Raw genomic sequence first — 19455 nt, 5'->3', positions numbered from 1 at the left:
GTGGTCCTTTGCAGGACCGAGAGCTGGACATCAATAATTGTTGTAGGTCCCTTCCAACTCAGGATGTTCTGTGATTCTGTGATTATGCAAGTGCCTGAACCAGCAGAGCTTTAAATTAACTTCATTCTTAGTTGCCAGAAAACTTCACACATTAAAATCAGAGGGAAAGCACATCAATAATGAGAGATGAATTAATCTATTAATTTCAATTAATCTGTTCCTAACAGGCAGGGGAAGGGTCACTGCCACATGAACTCACAGAAGGTGTGGAGGGAATAGCAGGTGGTTTTATCTACACTATTCAAGGTAAGTCCACAAAACATAGCATGACATTTGATATTATGGTAAAATAGGTAATTTAAATTGCACTTCTGAGCATAATTTGTGCTGTCTCCATGAATTTAGTCACCCTCGGTTTTCTTTTAGGAGAAACATTTTCTTCCTGGCTCCTTTATGCTTAAAGTCAATGTCCTGATGTGTTTCCTGAGCGTGCCTTTTGTCAGACACTCCAGTTGACTTGCATCCCTTTGTCTTTTTATCTAGACTCTTTTTATTCTTTGTTACCCAAAATCAAGTAAAAAAATGTCATGCAATGAAATCTTTCCCTGGTATTTTTCACACTTTTTTCCAGTTCTGCTGCAGTTAGAGGTACTGTATCACAATGTTTAATATGGATAAACAGTTTCCATTCCTGTTGTTCCTCTTTTACACCTATCTCAGCAGAATGTTCAGAGATTTTACAGGAGCCCTTTCCAGTTTCTAAGATTTTGGCCACATAGCACTGGAGTCGATGTGTTCTCATTGGTCCAACATAACCATTGATTTTGAGAGTGTTATGGCTGTATTTTGGAGCTAGGCCTGGCAGATACAATTGGGCAGTCCTGTTGTCTTGTCATCTGTGTAGGAGACTGAAGTGAGGTGTGTGCTAAAGCCCTTCCATCTTGTTTGTCAAACTTTTCTTCAGTACCACAAACTACCCCCTTATCTGCAATATATTTTTAGCTTTTACCTGCAGTTATGTGATATGGTTTAGCAGGGACCATCTGTGCTACATCAAAGCAATGCCTATTTGATTGTATTTAGCATAGCATTGTTTGTTTTTTTCTGTGTTTATTTTTTTAATGCTAGATACATATACTTAGGAGTAATTGACAGTGGCCTTTTTACTCTACAGTAGGAGTAATAGTGAAGTCCCAGACTGTTCTTTATATTAAGGAACCTTAAAAAGTTGAGTTCTTTTGTTACTGAAGAGGAAGAGAACACTTTTTTACTTTAAACTTTTAGTGCCAGGCCTTGTACAAAAATATATTTCTTTGTTGTTCTGCAACTTCAACCATTTTGTAGAAAATTTTAAATTAATTGCAGGATTTTCATAACCCAAATTATTTGAGTGCTTCTTCAGATTAATTTTGTCAATGTATGATCCAAGAGAAATGTGAAATAATATGTAGATATGCATCTTTGTTTAATAATCGGCACTGTTTCTTTCAGAAGGGGATGCTCTTTTAAAAAGCCTCCATACTCGCCCAGAAAGGTTTACAAGTCACATAAAAAACCTTGAGAAAGAAGATGCTTTATTGAAAGAAGAAAGCAGTGTGTATGATGACATTGTTTTTGTAGATGTGATTGACACTTACAGAAATGTTCCCTCCAAACTGCTGAACTTCTACCGATGGTAAGTTGAAAAGAAAGTATTTTCTTATTTTCTCTTAGGAATGCTGTTTGTAGTGCATTATGTTATTTGATAAGTTCCATGAAAATACATGCCTTATGTAATTTACTTCATTAAGTTGTATTTCTCTCTCACAATTTTGGGTGCATGTAGTGAGTAAAATGGCAGTACCTATAGTGTTTTGAATGCTGACCCTTGTGCCTCAAATCAGCACAAGCTGGCAAGACAGGCTTCTGCTCTAAGAGTCCAGGTGTAAAAAATTTCATTTCCACTTGTAATTTCTTTTCATTTGTATCTAACTGAAAACTAGCAGTTTAACTATTTAAAGGATGGCTTTTGGCCAGTTTGTATACTCACTCAGTGTTTCAGTTTGTGGTTGTTGTTCCAGTCCCATAATCATCTTGATGGGCCTTTGCTGGACTCTGCCCAATATGGCCCTGTCCTTCTTGTACTGAGGAGTCTAAGACTGCACACTGTAGTCCAGATGTGGCCACACCAGTGCTGAGTGGAGGGCAAGGATTGGAAGCTTGTGTACAGGGGGTACAGAAGGCTGATAGGAAGAATTTTCATAGTGTAATTGCATTGTCTGTGGTGAATCTAGTTAGTTTCTACCTCTAATTTGCAGTGATTTCCATTACTCTGAGACAACTGTTTCAGTTAATTGATGCTGCTGTGGAGTAAAAAAATGCAGTTGACAGTTGTAATTTAACCAAAATTCAATTTAGTTTGAATTGCAAGATTATGCACTTCACAAATTCCATGGCTATGAATGTAAATTAACTGAACCATGCTTTCAGTTCTAAAAGGAGGTTTGCATGTCAAGATTTAGATCTTTGTGGTAATATCTTACAGATTAGCAATTTTTCAAGATTTAGTAACAAAAGGCTTTTAAAAATACCCTGCTTGTTATAAGAAGTTACCCTTACAAACATTTGTAACCAGCCAGCCATGATCCCTAGAATCATAAGCTTTTTTGGTTATTTTATGTGTGTCACATTCAACTGTTTCAGACAGGTAAAGATAACATTTTTCATGTTTGAAGGGTGTATTTACAGACACAGAGTAAGCAGAGAGTTGTTTCCACAGATGTTTTTTACCACCTATGACCTTCTCATTGCCCTTGAACTGACTGTCTTGTCCTGAAAGTAGGCTACTGATGTGTAGCCAGTGGCTTTTAACAGCTGTGCTGCCATCAGCATCAGGGATTCATATCCTTCTGAGGTCAATACTGCTTAAGATGGTTTCACTAGTAAGTCCACCATCTGTCCTGGAGAACAAAACTTCAAATTTGATTTCTTCCACTCATACACAAGTCCATGTTGTAAGATCATCATAGGATACAGCTGTATCTCCTTTGAAGGAGAAGCAGTCAGCCTTGGTCAATAGAGATAACATTTAAAAGTCAAGGGTAGGAAAGACATTCCTTCCCTCTTGCTTCCCCCCAACATCCCAAAAAACCCCTTGCAGAGCATGCCGTCTGTAATTTGTGGTGTGCAGCTCAGCATCTCATCACTTTTCATTTTGGCTACAGGACAGTGGAATCAACGAGTTTTGACTTGTTGCTGAAGACTGATGATGACTGTTACATTGATTTGGAAGCTGTTTTTAACAGGATAATGCAGAAAAAAATGGACAGGCCAAACATTTGGTGGGGAAAGTAAGTTGTTTTTCAAAATTACCTTTAAGTGAGTTCCCTCCTATGCCTAAGGAAGCCAGTTGTAAAAAGCAGGACTTTTGTACATGTTAGATCTTTGAATCTCAGAATCCGAAATACAGTAAATTTCCAGAGTATGCCTTTACAGTGATTTAAATTTGCTGAATATCTTACCTGGTTTTAAAATGTGTTATAGACATTTTTTTCATGGTGCTTAAGTAAATAAGAATTTTCCAGCAATACAGTGAAGTTAAAAGGAAAGTACATAGTACAGAACTATAAATACTACTTCTGTGATGTCACTGTGATTTTTCTGGTGGGCTTGAGGAAGTGGAGTAAAAAGGAGAAACTAAATTTCTGTTATGGTCTGCACTTTATTGTAACATCTGTGAATTTTAGGCATTGCTACCCACTTCTGCTGTTTGAAATAGTAGATCTGATTAATAAATTTTTGAGTGAATTTTCCCAGCCTTGTGAATAACCAGGAGGACCAAAATAGCCCATATCTTCCCTTCCATCCATGGAATGCACTGCAGCTCTGGTATGACATCCAATATAGCAGAAACTCTATGCTACTATAGCATTCAATATAACATAATGGTTGAATGTGCCTTCCTGTTGCCCTCTGCTCATGGAAGAAAAACAGACCTTTGCTGTTTTGCTTCACAAATCTAGTCCTGCCTGTTGCTTACACATAAAGTGATTTAATAAAGTGTGTGGTCAAGTGTGTGAAATAGTTGGTTATCTCGTGATTATCTAAAAGATCTGTAGGAGTGACATCTTTGAGTGTAAATTCTTTAATAGTCACAGTCTTCAGGTCAGGCAAGTGTGACATGTAGGGAACAACACTGAAATAACTATGGAAATATAAAGTTATTATCAAAGCAGATGCTTCTCAGTCTGGAGGGGGTTCAACCCTTTGTGCTGTGATTCAGTGGAGTGGAAGATACTGAGCCTAAAGTGAATTCAGATATCAGATGAGACTTTAATTTACTTTGTGCTTTAACATGTCAGCTTCAGTTGAGAATGGGCAGAATCTGATAACATATCTGCCACTCAGCTGTAATTCCTCCCTTTTGGGGCTGTTGTCTGAGGTGACAGTTCTTAGTAGCTCACTGAAACTTTCAGCTGCTTGTGCTCATGACTGGAAATCAGCAATGCTGAACCTCTTTGTAAAACAGGGGGAGACCCTGCTGCATTGACACAGTTATGTCTCTTAGCTGTGAATGCATGAAGTATTTGTGAGGCCAGGGGAGTGCAGTAGCAGCTTGTTCCCAAAGAGGGAAAGCAGGATGCTTTTCACTGCCTCACTCGGCAGTTTGACAGGGCCCATAGCGCTGCACAGTGCGGCAGCGAGCTTTGCCATGCTGGGAGCGTGTGGGGAGACTGTGCAGACAGAGACTGCTTCCTGCAGGCCTCTGGGAGTGAATAAAGCCTTCCTTAGAGAACAGCACTGCCAGGAAGAGTTCTTTTGTGATTCAGTGATGGCAGCCTTTGAACATCTCCTTTGTTGAGCTTCATTAGAGAAGGTATGTACTGCTTCCTGATTTTTAAGCAGCCACTACTTTTAACAGGAAAATGGGTTGCATACCATTGCTGTCTGCATGCCTGCTGGAGGCGCTGCCTTTGTGTCATGTTGATTAACCAAAGGGGTTAATTAGCAGGAGAGAGATGTGCTTGTTACAAAATAGGTAAGGATGTATGTGCTTACCTAGTTCAAAACCCAACAGCAAGGTGCAGATGCTGAAGATCTAACTGTCAATATTGCTTTTGTCTCTGTTGTGAAAACCTTCTCTTATTATCCAAGATTGAGACCAAACAACAGTTAAAATTTTAGCTTCGTGCCCTAGAGAAGTACGACTAGGAGCTATAATTAGAATTACTGACTTCTTTCTCTCAATCATTTGTTATCAGTATTACTTCAGTTGTTATCAGTGTTCATAGGTTCCACAGAGGACTTTCTATAAACATCTCATGTCTAACACGGTCTTTAGTTTCAGACTAAATTGGGCAGTTGATCGAACTGGGAAATGGCAAGAACTGGAGTATCCAAGTCCTGCATATCCAGCGTTTGCTTGTGGGTCTGGCTATGTCATCTCCAAAGACATTGTGCAGTGGCTGGCAAGCAACTCTGAAAGATTAAAAACCTACCAGGTAATAAAGATTAGTTCAGTTTTTCTGTGTTGAAGTGGTCTGGGGAACAGCATGTAGTGGGTGAGTCAGAAAAAACATTGCTCAAGTGTTAGCACTGGGTTCTCTTGGCTAATATGGGCTTTTGCCATATTTTTGGTTGCTATGCTTAGTACCTGTTCTAGGTCAAAGCACAGATTTTTTTTGACTGAGAACCTCTGGAGCTGTAATCTTGTTTTTTTGTACTCTGTTTTTGTAAGAACAGTATACTGTCATGGGAAAGGTGGGAGGATTATTTTAACACCTCTGCAGTAGTCTGGTGTAGGTTTTTGTAGTTACCATTCTTTACTGCTGGTAGATGATGCAACTTATTCCAGGTCACAGTCATGCTTTATGCTTTCTTGGTGCTCATATCTGTACTTTTTATTTTCATCTCAGGGTGAAGATGTGAGCATGGGCATCTGGATGGCAGCTGTAGGACCCAAGCGATATCAAGTAAGTCTCAAGGAATTGTCTGATCTTACAGAAAGAGGAGATGCCTATTGTTCCAAGTAGCATAAAACGGGAGAATTTTTTTTTCCTTTAAAAAGGAATTGAAATAACCATTGACTTAAAATCCAGAGGGGAAAAAATCTTTTAAAGACATATTTAAAAGAAAAACCACAAAACTGCCACAAACCACCTGCAGACTCCATCCCTACCCCCAAGTTCTCTGAATAGGTCCAGCAGATCAGTCTGGGACCTTTGCGTGCAATGTTTGTTGCTAGAAGCAATAAACACCCGATTCTTGGAAGTGAAGATTGTGGGGGCCACATACTTTCTAAGAAAAACTATTGAAATGTTTCTCTCTCTTAACAGGATGGTCTCTGGTTGTGTGAGAAGACATGTGAGAGTGGCATGCTGTCTTCCCCTCAGTACTCACCCCAGGAGCTGGGAGAGCTCTGGAGATTAAAGGAACTGTGTGGAGATCCATGTAGATGTGAGGAAAGATGATGGACTTGCCTTGGAAACAGGGTAGTGTATAATGATCATGGAAAAGTGTACATTTGGATTCATACCTTTTAATGCTGGGTTTCAACTAAAGTATAACAATATTTGCACATCCCTTTTGATAATTACAAGTGGACTGATACTATTCATTTTCTATAGTAGAGATGTTGATCAGACAAAACCCAAAATGTTCAAGATCAAAAAAACAAAATCCTTTTTATATAAAGTCAAAGACCTACTTGTAATTAATAAATGCACATAAGAATGCCAACTAGCCTGTCTTTTGTAAATTAAAGCACTACTGATTTGATTCAGTATAGGGCTGTTCCAGGATCCCATGGAGAGTTGTGCTCAGCAACAGGGCAGCTGGTAAGTCTTGCTGCAGCAGGTTCTGTGCTGTCTGAGGAATTGCCCTCATCTGTGCAGGAACAGGGACAGTAATGGGAGTTAGGATTTGTGATTGTTTTTTATTTATATCATTGTCATTTTAGATTTAAAAAAAATCAAGGTTTGCTTATACCAAATCTTCAAGTGCTGCAAGTTTGGCCTCATTTAGGAGGGATTTCTGAGAGCTCACTCTGACTAGATACGAATCTGAGGTTACACAAGTGAAAGTAAAATAAGATTGAGGAACAGCATGCTAAAGATTGTAAAATAAATAGCAATGCCTGGCAGTGTGCTGAGAACTAATTTATAATGTGGGTACAAGGAAGGTCTGGCAGATTTTGACCCTAATCATCTAAGGTAGATACTTCTAAAATTACTATTGGGTTTTGTTCACTTTAAGGTTGTTGGATGTAGGCTAAAACAAAGAGCAAGTGGCCTCTCAGTGCAGCACTGATCTTGTTTTGTCAGCAAAGAGATCACAACTCAGCCCTGTACTAGGTTCAGTAAAACAAATTCTCACCACTGCTGGGGGCAGGCAGTATAAAATCTTGGCAAAAGGGTGACCTTGAGTTTTATTTAATTGAAGCATTTAAGCACTATGTGATATTTCTCCGGTAGGACAAAGGAACAGATGTTTTCCTGGAGGCTGATGATCAAGTTGAGGAACTGAAAGTACAATTGTACAGCCCTTTGGTGCCACGTGTGTGAAATTCATTCACCTATATGTCTGCTAGGCACAGGTTGTCCGTGTGTCTGTGTCTCTTCTGCAAGTCTTGCGTCAGCTTTTCCTTCAGTCCAGCAAGAGAGTCCCCTTTTACCATCGTACTAACACACAGTCTCCACTTTCTATTGAGTAAAACTGCAAAGGCTTTAAGTCATTGTCTAGTTCAACTTCTTTTCCTTCCAACTAGAATAAGAAAGCAAAAAAAACCTGATCAGACTTACACTGAAATCCCTTCATGTAAAACAAATAGCAGGCAGTTGCAGTCAGGGAGAATCTGTCATATTACAGGAATGAAATTAGGTTCTAAATTACAGCATGAAGACAGGTCTCCTCAAGTGAAATAAATTTCTTTATATAGTATTTTAGAACATGCTATGGACCTTTAGCAGCATGAAATATTTTGTTGTTCAATATCTGTTTTTAACTCACTTTAGAACTTTCGTAGGACAGTTTCAGGTCTGAACCAGGAATTTTAAATAGGCGATACAGCAGTCCTTTGACCTTCTGAATAGTCATAGACTCTGTTGAGGGGAGAGAAAGAAAAGTTATTAGAAAAATGCTGCTGCCACTGAGCTGTAGCAAAGTACCAGTGTTTCACTTTACTTGAATATAGCAAGAGTGAAAGGCTGTATTGCTGCTTCAGTTCTAACACTGCAATAACGTCTTTGGTATCTTAAACCATATCTGCTACTGTCAAGTGGAAAATAGTTTAACCCGCGGTGGATGGGGCAGGATGTGCTACTACAGTTTAAGCGCTTTGATCCCATATACCAAATTAAAGTGTTACAGCTTCATAATTTACCTTTTTTGAGTTTGTATTTCTGCATGCTAAACTAAGTGACCTTTGGGACACACACCAGCCAGGTTCTGACTGCTTGCATCTGGCAACTGTTCCTTGCAGTTTTCACTACCAGGAATTGGCTCTCCCAGCACAAGTAAGCAAATGGCATGGTGCAACTAGTGACATTCTTAGGAATGGTATTGAGTTATTTGTCCCAAACATTGTCAGCAGAGTTGTTTATATTATGAAGTCAGTTATAGGAAGGGGTATTTTTTGTAATGGATCTTGAATGAGTAGATGTAGTTTGTTCCAGAGGTGATACCTGTGTTTGCAATAGATAAACTCAGTATTTTGGTTTAACTTTCACTTCTTTTGAAGCTTTATCTAAAGGCACAGCAATAACGAGTTGTTCCTGTAATACCACACATTGTACTTAGACAAATATTTTTCTATCAAACATTTTTGTAAAAGCTGTATCTATCTGATTTTAATGCAACTTGTGATAATAAATGTGATTTTTATTTTAGAATAAAGCTTGAATAAATAGTTTCTCTCAGACTTCATTCTGACATATCTTTCCAAAATGTCAGCTTAATTTAGAATGGTCTTACTCATTCTAGTATCACTACAGACACTAAAACTTCAAAAGACAAATTTGATGGAGGTCAGAACTAGATTTCTAACTTCATGTATTAGATACTAGACCTCAATATCTAGATTTACACACTATATGGTTGCCTCTTAAGACTTCATGTTCTGGTTACTTGGTTAAGACATCCACCAGATTTCAGCCCCATTAATTGGCCTTTAATTGCCTCAGACACATTAATCATGAAACCAGCAGCAGAAGTACTAAGACAGACAAAGCATCAACTTTCCATCTTTGACCTGGACTGAAAGTAAGTATGAAGGCCAGAAGAATAATGACTTTTTCAAACAATTTCTTCCTTTGTCATTTCTTTATGTGACAGAGGAAAAGGTTTCAGGAGCTGACAAAGCCAGAGGCAGCTGCCATTCTTAAATACAGTTGTTTGAAAAGGAGTGATGAAACAACTGCTTGAACATAAGCCAAGACTTCTTACCTGGTAGTTTTTTCTCCACTGGCTTCTGTTCAGGTTTCTCAGGACACTTAATTGTCAAAGCTTAAGGAAGAAGGGTAAGGCATTAGTGAAAGAACAATAAGCCCTGTTCTGGCAGAAGCATAGTCCTTCTAGTCTGTTTTTATTACAAATTGTTTCCCTTACCTCAGCCTGATCTCTCAAAAACTAGGAGGTAGCCTGCATCTCAGCAGTTAAGATAGCAATTAGTCATTATCTGAAAAATCAGTTAATTAAAATAACCAAGTTTTTATTCATCTTTGGTAAATTACTGTAGAAGTGACTCCCTAATGCTTAAAGGTAGGATTTTTTTGGCCAAAATTAGTATTTACCTAAAAATGCTTAATTTCTATTTAATTTTTTTAAAACAACCTGCAGTAGAATGGAAATTGCTTATTCAATTTAAAACAGGCTTTTGGTCCTCTCAAAAGCACCATACAAAGACTTTTAAAGGACATCATTAGCCTAATTATTTTACAGATATTAAAAGACTTATCCTTAAAAAAAGGTTTATGTTATGTCTAGCCAACGAGATTCCTTGTTCTATTTAGTCTTCCCCCTAAATGCATTAGAATGTAATGGTTTAAAATACTATTTTGCCCATGGAGTAAAAAGTTTCAGTTCTTCTATGAAGTGGGAAACATAGCTAAATGAATTTGCAAGTCGAGGATGTAACCTAGATTAAGTATGTAGACAGCCCCAAATACCAAAGCTACCAGTATTTTTCTTGTCTGTCCTAAAGTTAAGAAGTAATAAACAAAGGTAATTTCAGAAAACAGTGCAGATGTCGAGATTAAAACCTGAGATGTCTTCTGTAAAGAAGCCACTCACACAGTCAGAATGGAGTATCAATAACCTTTGTTCTCCATTAAATCTCAGTTGAGAAAATAATTTGGCTTGGGTTGAGGGGGGAAATGAGAGAGAGTACACAGAATCAGGTTTCCAGTCACACTCACTGAGATAGTTCAGAAAATCAAAATTACAAGCTGGAACTTTTTGTTCTCCATATACACCTAGGACACACTAAGCTCATAAAATATTCTAAATGCAGAAGGAACAATTTTGACCATTTCTGGCCTCTTACTCAGGAGCTGATTTTTCAGAGTCAAAGGCTGTTGTCCCTTCAGTTCTCCTTCTTCAGGTGCTCCATATTCTGTTGGAAGAAAAGCACATGTAGAACCCTTCAAAGACTAAACCTCGAGACCTAAGACCACTGTGGTGCAGGATCAGGGAGGAGTTCCCTTGGCACAGACGTGGTGGCTCCTGCACCATGCAGTGCTGCAGACACGAGCCTTGTCCAGTTGCTGCAGCATTCAGGACAGGGATGTGCTGCTTAACATTCCCACTGGTGTCTCCGAAGCAGGGAACCCAAGTTCCTGAGGCAGCGGTGCCCTGAAGGATGCAGAAGCCCACTGGCACACGGGCTTGCCAATGCATGGGCTTTCCTAAGGCTATAGCAGCACATGGAAAAAACACCAAGGGGAAGAGAAATTGAAAACAGACCAAACCAGTGCTTCCACAATGCCAGAAGTGAGGAAATGCTATTGTACTCTGCTTGTACTTACTAAGACAAAGTATTGGGTATCTGGGATGGGCAGCAAGAAATTCTTCACTTGGTTTGTTTTTCTCTGGGTTCCAATGCCCACCAGCTTCTAGCCAGTCCTTTCCAAATATTTTGCGGTAATCAAGCTCTGCTCCTCTTCTTTCAGCAGGAAGGATCTGTACTGACACAGGAATGGCACATAATATAATTATGTAACTTATAATTATGTAACTTTCCAGAGAATAAAATCTAATCAATGCCACAGACTCCTTGGTCTTACTTGGTGTTCAGTATGTTTCAATGCTACCAAGAATCTTATAAACCATGTCTCCAAATACTGAGTGATCCATATATTCAGTATATTTTAGAGCCATTAAGAGTCTTAAAGCCCCTCTGTGTACTCACTGAGCCATAATTGAATAGCTAAGCAAAGATTTTGCTGTATATGATGATGCAAGGATGTTTTCTGTAGCAATGGATCAGATGCTGCTTCTGCTCTCCTTTATGATAAACATTTGCTGAAAGTTTGATTTGGTGTGGATTATGATATTTTTCTATTGCAGAAGGCAAATGTTGATATTGCTGTCACTGAAACAGATCCGACTATGCTGCTTTTTCTATTTTTTCTTTTTTTTTAAGAGTACAGTTTTTGTTAACAGTCCTGAAACTTCAACACAATTCAGGCACTGAGAAAAAAAACCACCATTGACTCATCTTGTCCAAGTCCCCACAAAGTTAGTAATGCTCACAAAGAGGGCTCAGTCTTGAACTGAGCTTGTGACTGCCCCACTGACAAGGGGATGGACTAGTTGGCACTTTATTTTTTCTACACCCAAGCAATCAATAACCTTAAAAGAAACCGAAAACAATTCCTCAGGCAGTGATTTAGAGTTTTTGCCAGACTTAAGCAATTTGTTGAAATATCACATACCTCACAGTTGTTCAAAACCTCCAACTGACTTATCTTGGCAATAATGAGCTGTATCAGGGTCTCTGGGTTCTTCTCTGTGTCCATGAAGGGGTTATTGTTACACTGGAGTGCCCGCAAACTTGGTAGTTTATCAAGCTCATTGATAGATGACCACTGAAATGGAAGGGAAGAATCTTTTGCGGAAATATAAAACATAACTTCATTTCAGAACAATACCTGGTAACACTGACTTTTCCTGTACAACAAACATGACTGGAAAAATTCTTTTGATCATCTGAACCAAGTTCTTGGATCCTGTGCATTTAGCTAAGGAAAGAACTGCACTCCATTTAATTAAAAGCCAAACCAAAACAGAAAATAGTCAGATAAAACAAGGAATTAGTCAGAACTTTAGATCATTAGAATTCTGTGATAGGAATTATAAAGTAGCTGCCATAACATAAATATGTTTTAACTGTTAAGAAATCTTTTTAAATTTTTAAATTATGCCTCTGTATTGAATAAAGTGTTCAATAGTTACCTTAGAATCTTACACATAAAATGAAAGAAAATTTAAAAAAGCAAACTTAAAAGTTACTCTTAAACAAAGATGCATTTATTTACAAAATGTGAAACCATCACAATCTAACCTACCTGTGATATTTTATTGTCATTTATTGCAAGGCGTTTTAGTGAAGGAAACATTTTAGTTTTGCATCCTAGGAAAAGAGTAACAAGAAAACAGTGAAAACTTTAAATAAACAGAATTTTAAAACTATAAATAAGTTACTTCTTTTACATACCAAATCCAGCATCAGGAAAGTGTATAGATGATATCCCAGTGTTTCTAAGTACTAGCTGTTCTAATCTGAAATTTAATAGATACAATGATCACTGTATTTGGCACAGGAAGTTTTTTGCAAAGAGATACAACCTAATTTTTTTTCTTTTCTTAATAAAATCTGCAGCTTTTGGTATAGTGCAGCATCACTGACAAATGAAAGGCAGCCTCACAGGCAGTACCCAGACTTCAGCTGTGTTCAGGGAATAAAATTTTCAGAGAGTAAGTGCAACAATTTCAAGCTTTCAGAATGGCTCCTGGATTTAAATGTATGATTTTCTAAATGAATTTTTTATAAATAGCTTGTGGCTATTGAAAATCATGGCTGCTGTTTTGGTGTACAGGGAAAGATGATAATTCTGCAAATTAGCAAAATGTGGTAAATCACTTTCATTTCATAAGTGTATAATGAAAACCTAATAACATAAAGCTGAAGAATGTGTTATTATACAACAAAAGCAAGATTATATTAAAATAGCTCAACTAAATAATGCAGTTACTCTCCTCAAGAGGGCAAAATGCCTCTATTTCAAGATCTCATGAATCTTTCATGCAACATCAATACTATCATATTTCAGCCAACGAGGACTACTACTACTAGAGATGAATATCTAGGACAAAGAATTTCCAGCAAATTTGTTTACAGCTACCTGGGGAGCTGTGCTATGAGATGCAGCTGATTTCCATCCAGCAACTGGTTGTCTGAAAGGTCTAACAACTTCAGGGTCTGCAGGACATTATCAGGCCTGATGCATTGGAATAAACAAACACAAAACCAGAATATTTAAAGTTATTGGCCAATGAAAACACTATTTTACCAAGTATATAATTGCATGCACACAATTGTGCACATTTATAAATGTTCTGAAATACATCACATGAAATTTGCATCAATTATTGTCATGGTGATGTAAATGTTACAGGAATGTAACTTTATGTGCTATGTAACTTTGTGGTACACCAGTGGCTAACAACTGACTGACTCATGTTACTCACCTTTCCAAAATTGTAACATTATTAGAAGAAAGGTACAACTCTTCAAGTACTGGCCATCCTTGAGCACAAAGAAGAACCTAAGAGCAAAACTTTATTTAATATAAAAAAAGATGGGAATATTTCAGAAAATATACTTCATGCAAATTTGCTCTGAATGTGTTCAGAAAAAGCTATGGCTTTCCAAACAGAGGAACAATTATAAAAGATTTCCTAGTCTTCACTTTCTTCCAGATGGCTCTCCTGTGCCCAGAACTACAAGCACAGATGACATCAAAGGGGTTCTGCAATCACAGGACTGTAAGTCTCAGGCTTGTGGCCACACTCACAGCTGAGACTGGAAACTGAGTGACCTGGAAACTGAATTAATTTATTCACTGAGTTGGAATGACCAGGTATTCCCTATGATGAGGTGACGAATAGACTGTACAAACTCTACATGTGCAGAAGTTCCAGAACCTACGTGTATAGCTAATACACATAACACATCTGACAGAATATTTTTAATATGTAAATTCTTCAGAGCTTGAAGCCTTTTTTGTCTTGGGACTGTGCCAGCTTATAACCCAATAAAAGCCAAGAATTGCATGAATTCAGCACATCTTGAAGTTTGCAAGTTCTCTAAAGAAAATAAATTAATTCAGAAAGGGCTACAAAATGAACAAAGATACTTTTGTTTTAGATCTTATGTCCTGAAATTGTATAAAAGATGCTATTTTACTTTACACAGTTTTATTTTACTTTACACAACATGAATCCATCCAGCTGCAGGTCTATGTAACCGACTCATAATAGACACCATGCCAAGGGTAAATACTGAGATCTCCTCAAGAGGCAGCCTATGATTTGGAGCTCAACTGCTTTACACCCAAAAAGATGAAAAATCAACCTGCTGCCTTATCTGTAACACACAAACACAAACTCAGATATAACAATTTTTCCTGTTCCAAAGCAAAGCAGGAAACACCGATATTTAATCTGATAGTGTTTCCCCATGTCAACAAGATGGATCAAAATAGTTATCCACTGGTGATGAAGCATGACAAGAAACCTGCAGCGTCAAGAGAAATGAGGTACAGGTCCCACAGCTGCCCAGCACAGGGAGGGAGGGAGGGATGGATGGAGGGATGGATGGAAGAAAAAAACTGCACAAACCTGAAATATCTGAAGATTTTTCAATATGACTAGAAAATTGCCAAATGATAGGTTACAGCACAATTCCAAAAAACTCAAATTGCTAAATTTCCAGCTACTGCTTAAAACAGCTTCCTCAGAAACAAAAGTTCACACATCTGACACTGAATTAGCCCTCAGGAAAGACTGGGGCCTCATTGTGAATAGTTTATGGGGAGGTATACCCAGAATAGAGCCACTGATGCTCAAAACCAGAAGAATGGAAATGCAAGAGCTATTGCAAAAGAAATAAAGATGAGAACAAGAAACAATTGTCACCGTGTAAGTTCATGATGTTCCTGTATCTTTAGTCTGTTTATCCCAGGAAGCAAATAATATAATTGGGAAAGGCACAAAGAAGCTAAACAAGAAATAAAACCATGAAACTGATAATACTGTTCTCAGTATAGCGGATATAGTATAACATACAGTATAATGGATAACTGTTCTCAGTTACTTTCATATAAAACATTGGGACTTACTAAATGAAATTACCAGGCAGCAATATCAGAACCCAAAGAAGGTTGAATTTATGTTAAATGATATGCATGGCAAAATTTGCGAATGGGTTCTTAATACAGTTAGATAAATCATGAAACAAAAAATCCACAAATATTAATTAGAGGTGTATAGTCTTGAGCTCACAAAGCCACACAATTCCAGATTACTTTCTAAGAAGGTCTTACCATGTGTTTACCTAGAATTTTTCCCAACTACCTGCTGCTACTTGCTAGTGTCAGAAGCGTGATCCTGCACTTCTGTTATAACCCAGATTTTTCTTTTACCCTGTATAATAGTAGATTATATTATAACTACAAAATCTTACTTTGAAAACAGAATCACAAATATAACATTATTATTTAAATGCTGAATAAGAAAGAAAGGGTTTAGAGCCATAAATATGAAATCATTACACTCAAATGCATTAATTCCATTTCTAAGTAAATGGCTGCTAACTTTAAGTTATTTTACAAGACATTTTTCCCCCTTGAAAGTTATATGTTTTGTTTTGAACAATCAATCAACAATTCTAGAGTAATAAGCTCTTTTACTGATATACTAATAATCTTAGAAGTACTTAGATATATGCAAATCATATACAAATGAAATAATTCTTTCTGAAAACTGATGCTCAAGGCATGTGAATGGGGAGCTATGTATTACTACATAAATTAAGCATGTCCCTCTCCTGTGAAAAATACTTCAAAACAGAGGAACAAACTAAAAAAAAAAAATCCAAGTATAACTATCCTAATGCCATATATTCTTACATATAACAGCAAGTAATTTTGAAATGCTGTTCACCATTAAATGGTTTTAATTTTAATTAAAACACTCCTAAGGCTTTTGCTTATATCCCCGTTGATAATTTAAATGTATTTCTCATTTGCTTGGATTATCTTCATTACTATTTTCTATTTGAAAGTTGACTTTTCAAGTAACTCCCCTTAGAGCTTAAGCAGTGACATTTTCAAGTGGTTTGTTCACAGAGTACTGATGTCAGGCACATGCCTTTATTTTTCCCCTTTTGTTTGGCTGCCCTGGAACACCACTTTCAAGCCAAGGCTTATGTCTCCCATCTTACAGGGAATGAATTGGAACAAATTTATAAAACAGATTTTGGAACTAAGGATGTTTTTATGGCCAATGAGGAATCATCAGCTAAAGCAGAGTTTCAAAACAATAAATTCAAAAGCTGCATAATTTAAAATTGCTCTGACTAGGCTGGGACTTTCTCACTGCAATTTAGTTAGCCCTGGAGAACTCTGATCTGCAGCCATGGCTCCAACCAGCCTTTCAGTCACCCCATGGAGGGATGAAGGACAGCCGCTGGCAGGTGCCAACATTTTAAACATCACAATGCAGAGATTTCCTCTGATGAACACTAGGTGACATTTAAAGTGTTTGTAGCCACTTAATTCTTCCATTCCCTTCACCATTCATATTGCTGCTACTACGGAAGGATTATCAACTGTCCTGCCATAAATCCCACAGGCAGTTTTCAGAGCACAGTGAATGGACACTAAACAAAAACACAGCAGTGACCTCCCTCTAGTCCTGCTGCAAGACAAGAGAATGAAGAAGCTTCTTTCTACTCAAGTCCCAGTTTTGTTAAGTGCTCTTTTACTGGATAGCAGCTGGCAGCTGAAATCTGAAAAGTCATGTAATTATACAATGCAGTACTATAAAATCTGATCCTGAGAAATCCAAATAACAGTTTGGAATTTAGAAGCTATTATAAGTAACATGACACTGAGATGCACATCCTAAGCCCCATCTCTGCAAAAAGGCTTACTGATAACTATAGTTGACAGCAGGACTTCATTCCTAGTACGACATCATACCAGGAGAGAGTCATTTAAGTGTGCACATGTTTCAGTGCCTGAAACAAGTCAGAGCTTTGTTTTTCCTGTGCTCTGTGCTGCCAATAACCAGGCATCATATGGTTCAAGAGCTATCAGTATGGGCAAAGATACCAATCCAGTCTCCTGTTGATGCAAAGTGATACCAAAACAAGAATTTCTCATCACTGAGACAGAGTAAAAATTTAACAGGGTAGAAATCCATTTGGATTTAGTTGAAATGTGCCGCTTTGAGCTTGCTAACATAAGTAAAATATGCTGTTTAGTCTGGTAACTGCAGCAGTAGCAAAACTGCCCCAGCTAAGGAGAAAGAATGCAAATTTCCAAGCTAAAGAGATAAGAAAGACTCCTCAGAGTCTTTCTAAAATAGCGCATTGTGACCCAGGAGTTCTCTCTGTACTTTCTGACAAAAACTGAGTACAAGTGTAACTAGCTGTAAGTGTAACGTGAAATCAGAAGAATTAATATGCACTAACCTATTGTGAAATTCTATGAATATGTAAATTAGCTAGAGTAATAAAAAAGGATAGGGAGTTTTCAGGGGCACGCATGTCCTTTAAAGGGGAAAAGATCCCTCACATGCATCCAGCGCTGTACTAAACATACTGTCCCTACAAATCTTTATAAGAATTGTGGGGTCTTGATTTTTCACCGCAATTCATCATAAGGAAATATTTTCTTTCCATTTGCATTTCTTCTATTGCATGCAGAGAAGTACACATAAATCTTCAACAGCTACCAGGAACCAAGAAGTTTTCACTTAAAAAAAACTTTGGGACACAAAGATATATTGTACTCCAACTGCTTTCTTTTGATTTGGCAATTTACAGATGTAGATGAAGTAAAATGTTTCTTATTAGACTCCTCTGCCACTATTACTTCCTTCATTATGTAGGAAGTACATTAGTCAATATGTAACTAACACAGTTACCCCACAGCACCTTTTCTAAGGATGATTTGATTTCAGTAGAACAATACAGTGCACAAATGTTTATTGTGCTTACCTTGCCTCAGAAACCTAATGATATTAATTTTTAAAAAAAAACCAGGAAAGGCTATTACCTCTGTCCATGTTATTTCAGTTTGATTAAGTGCCAGAATCTTCAAGTTTGAAAATGCACTGGATGTAAAAGTTGATGTAGATGGAAATCTCATTTTGTTTTCACTGCATTAAAAAAATATATATATTTGCATAATGAATAATCACTTTTATTTAAGTCATTAGTTTGGAGCTACACATTAAAGAAAAAGAAATTTACACCCTCCAAAAATTAAAATCCCTGCCAAGATGTCATATATTTTAAAATATAATAAAATATATTTCTAGTTATATTCAAACATACTCTTTCCTAGTTTACTTTCCTGCTTCAGAAATGCATATTTATTCAAGAATGCATATTTATTCCTCTGTGGCCTCTTTCTCTTTCACTAAGTTTTGAACACGAAAAAATTATTTTCATTAATATTAAATGAAACAAAGCCAGAGCTTGGGCTAAAACTCCTTAGTTTTGACTGAAAATGAGGAGCCTAAATGACTATCCAGACCCCAGCAAAACAAAAGTATGTAAAATCCCCTCTCAATAGGTAAGTATCACTACAAAGAAGAAAAGAGAAAGATTCTCAAATCTGCAGTCTTCAAATCAGTTTTCATTATTCACCCTGAAAGAGAAGTTTTTATTTCTTTCCTAAGGCCTGATCTTCCTGCATATTCTCATAAAAATCTCTCAGTGTAATTTATAGTTACATACTTATGGGTAAAATTTCCACATAGAGAGCTGGTGGATGGTTAATCACTTTTCTTCTTCTTCCAACATTCCACGCACAAAAAAAAAAAAAAATCAGTAACAGATTTACCTTCTTTCTTTTTTAAAGCAAACAGAAGGTCAAAACAATAAAAAACTGATTCAGACTATATCAGTATGTAGTTGTAAGCATCAAATTCCAGCATCAATCTCATTTTGTTTTCCACTTTTTCACAAATAACTTCTGAAAACCCTTCAGTCTAGAGTACACTTTTCAACAATGAAAAACTGAAAAAATTATTCCGGATGAATTAAAAGAAATTTCTCTGTATTCTCATGCACGCTGATAACAATAGATCATTATATACTCTAGGCAAAGTTAGATTTACAAATAGCACCCAGGTTGCAAACAGCTGTTCATTGCTAAATATTGAAGAAAATGGAACACCTACAAC

General features: G+C 37.2%; 2 protein-coding genes across 6 annotated transcripts in view; one reads left to right on the top strand and one right to left on the bottom strand.

The window, feature by feature from the left end:
- The window catches only part of B3GALNT2 (beta-1,3-N-acetylgalactosaminyltransferase 2), a 30235-nt gene extending 21348 nt beyond the window's left edge, over nucleotides 1-8887 (top strand). For both annotated transcript variants that reach the window (XM_053974154.1, XM_053974153.1), the window contains 6 exons: nucleotides 228-306; nucleotides 1492-1675; nucleotides 3204-3329; nucleotides 5321-5480; nucleotides 5895-5951; nucleotides 6315-8887. In XM_053974154.1, coding sequence (XP_053830129.1) covers nucleotides 228-306; nucleotides 1492-1675; nucleotides 3204-3329; nucleotides 5321-5480; nucleotides 5895-5951; nucleotides 6315-6449 — 741 coding nt within the window. In that variant the 3' untranslated portion in view covers nucleotides 6450-8887. The remainder of the gene's footprint in view (nucleotides 1-227; nucleotides 307-1491; nucleotides 1676-3203; nucleotides 3330-5320; nucleotides 5481-5894; nucleotides 5952-6314) is intronic.
- Nucleotides 6637-19455, bottom strand: part of TBCE (tubulin folding cofactor E) — a 29669-nt gene continuing 16850 nt past the window's right edge. Inside the window, exons 7-17 of one of the 4 annotated variants that reach the window (XM_053974150.1) lie at nucleotides 18321-18423; nucleotides 13726-13802; nucleotides 13380-13475; nucleotides 12692-12756; nucleotides 12543-12607; nucleotides 11910-12062; nucleotides 11001-11154; nucleotides 10520-10588; nucleotides 9421-9480; nucleotides 7987-8078; nucleotides 6637-6864 (exon numbers count right to left, since the gene is read on the bottom strand). In XM_053974150.1, coding sequence (XP_053830125.1) covers nucleotides 6745-6864; nucleotides 7987-8078; nucleotides 9421-9480; nucleotides 10520-10588; nucleotides 11001-11154; nucleotides 11910-12062; nucleotides 12543-12607; nucleotides 12692-12756; nucleotides 13380-13475; nucleotides 13726-13802; nucleotides 18321-18423 — 1054 coding nt within the window. In that variant the 3' untranslated portion in view covers nucleotides 6637-6744. Of the gene's footprint in view, nucleotides 6865-7374; nucleotides 7741-7986; nucleotides 8079-9420; nucleotides 9481-9582; nucleotides 9653-10519; nucleotides 10589-11000; nucleotides 11160-11909; nucleotides 12063-12542; nucleotides 12608-12691; nucleotides 12757-13379; nucleotides 13476-13725; nucleotides 13803-18320; nucleotides 18424-19455 lie in introns of those variants that run through there. The other 3 variants (XM_053974151.1, XR_008436445.1, XM_053974152.1) reach the window with 3 other exon arrangements.

The sequence above is a fragment of the Vidua macroura genome, chromosome 3 (genome assembly GCF_024509145.1).
Source record: "Vidua macroura isolate BioBank_ID:100142 chromosome 3, ASM2450914v1, whole genome shotgun sequence".
Taxonomy (NCBI): domain Eukaryota; kingdom Metazoa; phylum Chordata; class Aves; order Passeriformes; family Viduidae; genus Vidua; species Vidua macroura.
This window is presented reverse-complemented; position numbering and strand designations above follow the sequence as displayed.